The 10,263-nt window shown below is 36.2% G+C and overlaps 1 protein-coding gene across 2 annotated transcripts in view; it reads right to left on the reverse strand.

Annotated features, from left to right (window-relative positions):
* Positions 1-6,771, reverse strand: part of avpi1 (arginine vasopressin induced 1) — a 9,256-nt gene extending 2,485 nt beyond the window's left edge. Inside the window, exons 1-2 of one of the 2 annotated variants that reach the window (XM_061958752.1) lie at positions 6,568-6,771; positions 1,477-1,828 (exon numbers count right to left, since the gene is read on the reverse strand). In XM_061958752.1, coding sequence (XP_061814736.1) covers positions 1,477-1,799 — 323 coding nt within the window. In that variant the 5' untranslated portion in view covers positions 1,800-1,828; positions 6,568-6,771. Of the gene's footprint in view, positions 1-1,476; positions 1,832-6,567 lie in introns of both variants that reach the window. The other variant, XM_061958231.2, reaches the window with a different exon arrangement.
* Between the last annotated feature and the right edge of the window lie 3,492 nt (positions 6,772-10,263).

The following is a 10,263-nucleotide window of genomic DNA, read 5'->3' on the forward strand; positions in this document are numbered from 1 at the left end:
TTCATACAAATGTAATTAACATTACATTATTAACAATAACAACATTATTATTACATATTCATATGTAAGTCAATCATATATTTGAGTATTTTTATTTCAACAACAAAAAAATTATAATGTATTGTACCGGTAATAATAAAATATTTATTTCATTATTAGGAAACATGAAACTGGTAGTTTCTAGATTATTACAGATTAAATTCAAACAAATGTAACCAATATTATATCATTAACAACATTATTATTACAGATTCATACATAGGTCAATCAGATATATATTTTTTTTTATCTTAACAAATTTAAAAAAATTTAATGTATGATCATTATTGGTAAACACAAAACTAATAGTTTATTATTATTACAGACTATAACTATTTTCCAACACAAAGTCATACAAATGTAATTAACATTACATTATTAACAATAACAACATTATAATCACATATTCATATGTAAGTCAATGAGATATTTGAGTATTTTTATTTGAACAAATTGTTCATGTATTCTAATAATAAAATATTTTTTGTATTATTAGGAAACATGAAACTGGTCATTTCTATACTATTACAGAATAAATTCAAACAAATGTAACTAATATTATATCCTTAACATTAACAACATTATTATTACAGATTCATACATAGGTCAATCAGATATTGGATTGTTTTTATCTTAACAAATAAAAAAATTGGAATGTATGATAATAAAATATGTGTTACATTATTAGTAAACACGAGACTATGGTAATAGTTCATTATTATTGCAGATTATAACTCCCTTTCAACCTAAATTCACACAAATGTAATTAACAGTACATTATTAACAATAACAACATTATGATTACAGATTCATACATAAGTCAATCAGATATTTGAGTATTTTAACAAAAAAAAATGTGTTACATTATTAGGAAACACGAAACTAAACATTCATTATTATTGCAGAAATATAACTACTTTCCAACCCAAATTCATACAAATGTAACAAACATTACATTATTAACCACGAAAACATTACTTTTACAGATTCATACATAAGTCAATCAGATATTGAAGTATTTATTTTTATTTTAACAAAACATTTTTGTGTATGATATAATAATGCCTACATTATTAGATCATATTAAATAAATATACATGCAATTGCATTCAGTGCAAAAATTAATACATTTCTCAAGGAAATTACTTTGATGCATATTATTTCCAGGCTTTTGCAGGCCATATAAAATGATGTGGTGGGCCATATATGGCCCCCGGGACTTGGGTTTGACACCTGTCCCCTAAATGCTGTAATTTTAGAGGAAAGGGCGTTAATTGGGAGCAGGCAATATTTGGAGCAAGGCTCAATTTGTCTAACTCAGGAGGTTGCCTACAGCCACAGATGTAAATGTCAGTGTTTTTTAAGCAGCACTAATGGAGCATAATTTTACCAAAGTAATACGCCACATATGATATATATAAGAGACTCATTGCATACCTGAGATGAGTGAAGGCTCGCAGCCAGTGTGCCCCCAGCGTCTCCCTCCCGTTGGCCCTCAGGCCCCTGCGGTGACTCCGTGTCCGGAGTCCTGTCAAGGCCTGAGCCAGTTCCGCTTCATCCCTGTGGGCCCAAACCAGCTGGGCCCTCTGCTCGGCGTCCTGGTCCCCCGCCGCTCTAAAAAGTCTCTGGAGCTGCCACAGGTTCACGTTGCTGAAAATGTTCCCCGAGCCCGCCTTGCGCGTTCGCCTCTCGGCAAGCCGCCACAGGGAGGAGGGGCCGGCCACCTTGGAGGAGGGAGGGGAGGCGGGCCCAGGATCCATCCGGGCGAGCGGGTGGCATGCGCGGGGTTCTACTGTATGAGAAAGCCAAGGTCACTTTACTAGAAATCACTCAGCACCTCTAAATTAAAACACCTGCGACCGTGTGACACTATCACAAATAAGTGTGATGATAACCACAGAAGACACTTTTTTTTTTCAAAACACTTCAACCTTGTTAATATCTGGTGACTTTCTGTTGTAACATTAAAGTTAAAAGTTAAAGTACCAATGATTGTCACACATACACTAGGTGTGGCGAAATTATTCTCTGCATTCGACCCATCCCCTTGATCACCCCCTGGGTGGTGAGGGAGCAGTGAGCAGCAGCGGTGGCCACGCCCGGGAATAATGTTTTATGATTTAACCCCCAATTCCAACCCTTGATGCTGAGTGCCAAGCAGGGAGGTAATGGGTCCCATTTTTATAGTCTTTGGTATCTGTTAAAATGTAATCATCACATTTTCTTCAAATTTGGTTGTAGTCGTAGTTACAGGAGCAGTATCGGTCATACCATGTTGATACTTACACTTCAAATTTTCAGGACCGTTAAGGCCTTGTTCACGCCGCAGGTCAATTCCGATGTTTTTGCCCATATGTGACCTGTATCGGATTTTTTCATGTCCGTGTGAACAGTGCAATTCCAAATTTTTGTCCGACCCAGGCCCCTTTCGTATATGGAAATTAGGGTTGTACGGTATACCAGTATTAGTATAGCACCGTGATACTAATGAATCATATTCGGTACTATACCGCCTCTAAAAAGTACCGTCCCCCTCCTTTTTTTTACCAGGCATATATTATGTTTATTAACTCAGGAAATATGTCCCTGGACACATGTGGACTTTGAATATGACCAATGTATGATCCTGTAACTATTTGGTATCGGATTGATATCTAAATTTGTGGTATCATCCAAACTAAAGTAAAGTATCAAACAACAGAAGAAGAAGTGATTATTACATTTTAATAGAAGTGTAGAAAGAACATGTTAAAAGAGAAAGCAAGCAGATATTAACAGTAAATGAACAAGTAGATTAATAATTATTTTTTACAGCTTGTCCTTAATAATTTTGACAAAATAATAGATAAATGACACAATATGTTACTGCATATGTCAGCAGCTAAATTAATCAATCAATGTTTATTCATATAGCCATAAATCACAAGTGTCTCAAAGGGCTGCACAAGCCACAACGACATCCTCAGTACAGAGCCCACATAAGGGCAAGGAAAAACTCACCCCAGTGGGACGTCGATGTGAATGACTATGAGAAACCTTGGAGAGGACCGTATATGTGGGTAATCCCCCCTCTAGGAGGCTTTGTTTGCTTACTTACTACTAAAAGACAAGTTGTCTTGTATGTTCACTATTTTATTTAAGGACAAACTTGCAATAAGAAACATATGTTTAATGTACCCTAAGATTTTTTTGTTAAAATAAAGCCAATAATGCAATTTTTTGTGGTCCCCTTTATTTAGAAAAGTATAGAAAAGTACCGAAAAGTATTGAAATACATTTTGGTACCGGTACCAAAATATTGGTATCAGGACAACACGTACAAAAATATCATGTAAATTACAATATGTTGTTTTTTATGATTGTTATTTGCATGTTTTTAATATTATATTTCGAGTACCGGTACATATTTATATTTATTCAAGTTAGGTTATGTTTCTGTTTTGTATTGACGTTTACACATTTGATAGAATGTATACATACAGTATTGATAAACATAAGTTATTTTTTAAATGAAAAAAAAATTACTGTTTTAATTAGAGATGTCCGATAATGACTTTTTTGCCGTTATCCGATATTGTCCAACTCTTAATTACCGATTCCGATACCAACCGATACCGATATATACAGTCGTGGAATTAACACATTATTATGCCGAATTTTGTTGTGATGCCCCGCTGGATGCATTAAACAATGTAACAAGGTTTTCCAAAATAAATCAACTCAAGTTATGGAAAAAATGCCAACATGGCACTGCCATATTTATTATTGAAGTCACAAAGTGCATTATTTTTTTTAACATGCCTCAAAACAGCAGCTTGGAAATTGGGACATGCTCTCCCTGGGAGAGCATGAGGAGGTGGAGGGGGTTAGGGGTAGCGGGGGTGTATATTGTAGCATCCCGGAAGAGTTAGTGCTGCAAGGGGTTCTGGGTATTTGTTCTGTTGTGTTTATGTTGTGTTACGGTGCGGATGTTCTCCCGAAATGTGTTTGTCATTCTTGTTTGGTGTGGATGTTCTCCCGAAATGTGTTTGTCATTCTTGTTTGGTGTGGGTTCACAGTGTGGCGCATATTTGAAACAGTGTTAAAGTTGTTTATACGGCCACCCTCAGTGTGACCTGTATGGCTGTTGACCAAGTATGAATTGCATTCACTTGTGTGTGTGATAAACCGTAGATATTATGTGATTGGGCCGGCACGCAAAGGCAGTGCCTTTAAGGTTTATTGGCGCTCTGTACTTCTTCCTATGTCCGTGTACACAGCGGCGTTTTAAAAAGTCTTAAATTTTACTTTTTGAAACCGATACTGATAATTTTGAAACCGATACCGATAATTTCCGATATTACACTTTAATGCATTTATCGGCCGATACTATCGGCAGTCCGATATTATCGGACATCTCTAGTTTGAATTAATATGTTTAAAACTGAAGACATAAAGTAGCAAGAAACATGTCAATGATGATTAAAGCAAAACATGTTCTGGACCAAAAATCACTTCATATTCTCTACTGCTTGCTCGTGTTACCATATCTGAGTTATTGTGTAGAAAAATGAGAAATGATACAATATGTTACTGCATATGTCAGCAGACTAATTAGGAGCCTTTGTTTGTTTACTTACTACTAAAAGACAAGTTGTCTAGTATGTTCACTATTTTATTTAAGGACAAAATTGGATTGCAATAAGAAACATATGTTTAATGTACAGTAAGATTCTTTATTAAAATAAAGCCAATAATGCCATTTGTTGTGGTCCCCTTTATTTAGAAAAGTATCGAAAATTACTGAAACACATTTTGGTACCGGGACCAAAATATTGCTATCGGGACAACACTAATCTGCACTCTGACGGGACATTAGCCGGGACACAGCCAGAATACGCCATCAACATGCGTTATCACGATATGCCGATAGCATTAAAAGTAGGGATGTCCGATAATATCGGACTGCCGATATTATCGGCCGATAAATGCTTAAAATGTAATATCGGAAATTATCGGTATCGGTTTCAAAATTATCGGTATCGGTTTCAAAAAGTAAAATGTATGACTTTTTAAAACGCCGCTGTGTACACGGACGTAGGGAGAAGTACAGAGCGCCAATAAACCTTAAAGGCACTGCCTTTGCGTGCCGGCCCAATCACATACTATATACAGCTTTTCACACACACAAGTGAATGCAATTCATACTTGATCAACAGCCCCATACAGGTCACACTGAGGGTGGCCGTATAAACAACTTTAACACTGTTACAAATATGCGCCACACTGTGAACCCACACCAAACAAGAATGACAAACACATTTCGGGAGAACACCCGCACCGTAACACAACATAAACACAACAGAACAAATACCCAGAACCCCTTGCAGCACTAACTCTTCCGGGACGCTACAATATATACCCCCGCTACCCCCCCCCCCCCTCCCCCCACACCCACCTTAACGACGCCCACCTCAACTTCCTCATGCTTTCTCAGGGAGAGCATGTCCCAAATTACAAGCTGCTGTTTTGAGGCATGTTAAAAAAAAAAATGCACTTTGTGACTTCAATAATAAATATGGCAGTGCCATGTTGGCATTTTTTCCATAACTTGAGTTGATTTATTTTGGAAAACCTTGTTACATTGTCTAATGCATCCAGCGGGGCATCACAACAAAATTAGGCATAATAATGTGTTAATTCCACGACTGTATATATCGGTATCGGTTGATATCGGAATCGGTAAATTAAGAGTTGGACAATATCGGATATCGGCAAAAAAGCCATTATCGGACATCTCTAATTAAAAGCTCTATCGCCGACCAAATGTATAATGTTTATATCGTCTATATTGCGCAACTCGACCTCACAGCCATGTATAGGCCCACCGGCTGTGTTTTTAAAAAGCCAGGCTTCGCTACATATCTTAATAAACTCAGTCATCCATCCACCAGAATGGCAACCTTTATTGGCTGACTAATGTATGGAAACTTTGTTGAAATGTGGAAATCCTAACCTTTCACCTTAAAGACGGATTTATAACCGTTTCGGATGAAGGTCCCTTTCACAAAATGTCCCAAAAATCTGTTACAGGTGGAACATTTGCTGCCATGTTCCTTCCATCTTGCGTCATTTGGTCTACTTTTAAAGTCTGCTGCTGACTGCATCATCGGTTTGCCTCTACTGTAAGTGGGACACCAGCAGATCAATACTAGACATAGTCTGCACTCAATATGGGTCACTTAAATAACTTCTCACACCTGTTACATTTATAATAATACAACGTGAAAATTAACTATATTAGGTTGCACAGTTTGTTTTTTGTCATAAAATGTACCTACTTTTTTTTTTTTTTTTTTACAAATATCACCTCCAGTGCCTTGTTTATATACAGCCTGCCAAACTAATAGATGCCTTGAATACACAGCACTTAAATATTCTCTTTATAGCCAATTCTCGTTCAATTTAAACACGAAAAATAGAATTGTTTGTTTAATTTAATGATTAGTCACATAAATAGCACGTCACGTGACTCTCATAAGCGCTTACCAGAAAATGTCCACCAAGCGTTACTTGTGTAGCATTTCCGCCGATGCAGGGGTGTAAAAGTTCTTAATTTCGCCTCGGTGATTAATAAAGTACTTTTGATTCTGTTGTTTTGTCAAAGAAAGCAGAATCTGATGTGCAGCAGCTCCGTTTGTTTGTTCATTGTGTGTCCCGTTGCCTTGTCCGCCGCCTCCTGACCAATGAGGAGCGAGTTTACTCCGCGGTGGGCTGGCAAAGGCTACGGCGACCAATTGGACGACGAGAAAGGGGCGGGCCACTGAGATGACTCCGCCCCCTTCGTCCACGTCAGTGAAATCCATTGACGTCAATGGGGACAGGCTGGCACGAGAGTGTTCGGTCAAGCAGAGCGCGTCGTGCAGGCAGTCAGTGACGTCACGTCCCCTCGAGGCTTTGCGTATAGGCCTTATATCATTCCGTACATTGACCATAAACACGAACCATGAAACGTGAACTTCTCAAAAGAAATGTTAATTAAGATATACTTACATGTTTATTTTATTTAACTGGCGGGTTTTTTTCCCAACAAAATCAAATATAGGATCGCTCACATGTCAAATATTACCACTTATCTAACATCAATCTTATTTTCTTTTTTTTTTCATTGTTTACTTTTCTATGCATTTCAAATATTGCAGCTTCACCACACGACTGATTTTTTTTTTTTTTTTTTTTGTCTTTAAAGTATTTTCATAACATCGTTGGTCCAAATTAATTAATTAATTAATAATTATAAAAAAATAAAAAAATAAAATTAATTAATTATTATATTTTTTCAACGTACACAATGATGGCTACATTTATTTTGAAATCGTGCGTCAGGATGACAAGCAGATATGTAAGCATGTATTTTTTATTTTTTTTACAAAATACTATTAATTAATATCAATAAGGTATATAATATAATATTTGTTTAAAAGATAAGCAATTTCATGCAGTAAATGTTGTTTTCCTCTCCAAATTGAAAGAACGAATGTATTGAATAAGAAAGATGAAGTCCTTCATTACTACCATCCTAGCAGGCGCAAGATATTAGGTCCTGACGTTGAGCAACTCCAACATAACGTTGAAACAACATGCTTTTTGAGGACGTTTAATCAATGTTGGGTTCTGACGTTGATTTGACCATTGAATTTTGGTCATTTCCCAACCAATATTCTACAATACAAATACAACATTGAAACAACATGCTTTTTGAGGACTTTTAATCAATGTCAGGTTGTGACATTGATTTGAACATTGAAAGTTGGTCATTTCCCAACCAATATTCCACAACACAAATACAACAATGAAACACCATGCTTTTTGACGACGTTTAATCAATGTCAGGTACGTTGATTTGATCATTGAAATTTGGTAATTTCTCAACTAACAACGACAATCATTGGTACTTTAACTTTAACTTAACATGGATCCAATGTTGGACACCAACGTTGTCTCAATTCACAAATACAACTATTTTGCAACATTGTTTCAAAGTCAGTTTTAAAGGACATGTATGTATAATCAATGTTATATCAATGTCTTGTGCCTGCTGGGATTACTTACATTACTTCCAGGCATTCGCGGGCCACATAAAATGATGTGACGCGCCATACCTGGCCCCCCAGGGCTTGAGTTTGACGCTAGGGCTACATTGGATTGAAAGAGTTGAAATTATTTTTAAAGGATGTTATTTCATGTCTACAGGCAGGGGCGCCGAAAAGGGGGGGTAAAGGAGACGGATTCTAGGGGCCCATGATGGAGGGGGCCCCATAATTGTATGTAAAATAGCATAAAAAAATGTTGCCGCTGTGTTGGGGGCCCTGTAAAGATTATTTTCATGGGGCCCAAAATCCCTAGCGGCGCCCCTGTCTACAGGCCTCTCATAATTAAAAAGGTAGTTAACAGTTTTTTTAAGCTCCATTTTTAGAAAATATCAAATGTATACATCGTGATGATGAATGAACTGCAATAAACGAGGGACAATTTGAGCTTTTTTTTTTTTTTTTTTTTTTTTCCAGATTAAAATCTTTTTTTTTAGTTTCAGATCTTTTTTTTTAATTATTATTATTCAAATATTTTTTTCCTTCATATTCAGACTTTTCAAACTGTTGACTTTCTAACAGTATATTATTTTTCCAATTATATAATTGTGGCCGTGGTCCAGTTGTTGTGGACCTCTGGTGTTGCCAGTTGAATGTATTAATGTCCTACACTCCCTGAAGGCAACATGGTAGGGCAACATGACAACTATCCTTGTTTTTCCTAAACTGCCTGTCATGGCGCCACACCTCTCTCAGTTGATGGTGTTAAAAATTTGGGCCAAAAGTCAGAATGTGGAGGAAAAAAAAATTGAATTTGGAGGAACAAAAATGTGAGACTGAAAATAAAAAATTTAAACTGTCAAAAATAAGATTTAAATCTGAAAAGAAATCAAAGCTCAAATATCAAAAAATATTATATTAAGAATGTACTACAGTGAATCATAAATTGTGTGTACCATTTCTTTTGTTTTCCAAATTCAACATCAAAATTGTATTTTTTCTGTTTCAAAGTTTATTTTTTTCAAGTGATAAACTTTTGACCTTTTTTTTTTTTTTAATGCGAAGCGTGTAGTATTGCACGCTTATATGTCCTCTGAAAACACACGGCCATTGTTGTGTCAATAGCTGGCAGCACAAGTGAGTACAACTGCACCGTAAATTGTGTCCATAGTGTCAATACTTGGTGTGTTATCCAACACAATCCTCTTGTGCATATGGATTTACCAAAGCCCCCCAGGTTGTTAGTGTAATCTTTTCCACCCCTCCATGATGACCTCACCAAGCGCCTCTTTTGACATCATTACTGGTTGACTGTTTAGCTCTTTGCTCACTAAGTTGGTACGAGTAATGCTGAAAAATATGCCTCCAAGGGGCCAAATAAAGTTGCAAGTGCTAGCCCGTTGATAAATGAGGGGAGAAACATTATTGGATTCAAGAAAGAACTCTGAGCAAAGTATGACAGTTACGTCCATGTGGCTTGCCCCTCCCCCCACTCGTCGAGTATCCAGGTTTCATTTCCGTAATATTGTCCCATCAGACAATAGATATACTGCAGTGTGCTAGAAAACCAAAAGTATCAATATGAGGAGAGCAAAACCAAGTAAGTGAGTGCAGTAAAAAATACCAGGAAGAATAACTTGAGGTTAACAAAGGTTTTTGGCTTAAAAACTAGACTTAAAAAACACTAAAAATAAACAATATAAAATAGGATAAAATTAAAAAAAATCTATTAAAAAAATAAATCAAAAGTAAACAATGCCTCCCTTTTGACTACTTAGATAAAGTTAAGCATTCTGGAAAATTAAGTATTGTCTAACCATTTTTCATCGTTTGAAAGTTTTAGGACATTGAATGATTACAGTAGTATATTTAAGAGATCAGTAACTGTCACGTTTGAATCAATACCGATACTCAAAAGTCTTAATTTTCTGTCCTTTTGTGTGTGTTCAAATGTGGTAATAAATTGTATTGTTTAAATGTATGTATATTTTTCTAATTTAACGTTATGCAGTGAGCTGTGCTGTCCAGTTGTTTTCTCACACTTCCGTGTCTCATTTGCAAGTATTGTACAGTACTAAAGGGGTGTCAAAAACATTGATTTTCGAACGAATTACGATTCTTATTTGTAACAATTTTTAATCTATTAAAAAATATC

The sequence above is a fragment of the Nerophis lumbriciformis genome, linkage group LG02 (genome assembly GCF_033978685.3).
Source record: "Nerophis lumbriciformis linkage group LG02, RoL_Nlum_v2.1, whole genome shotgun sequence".
Classification (NCBI taxonomy): Eukaryota; Metazoa; Chordata; class Actinopteri; order Syngnathiformes; family Syngnathidae; genus Nerophis; species Nerophis lumbriciformis.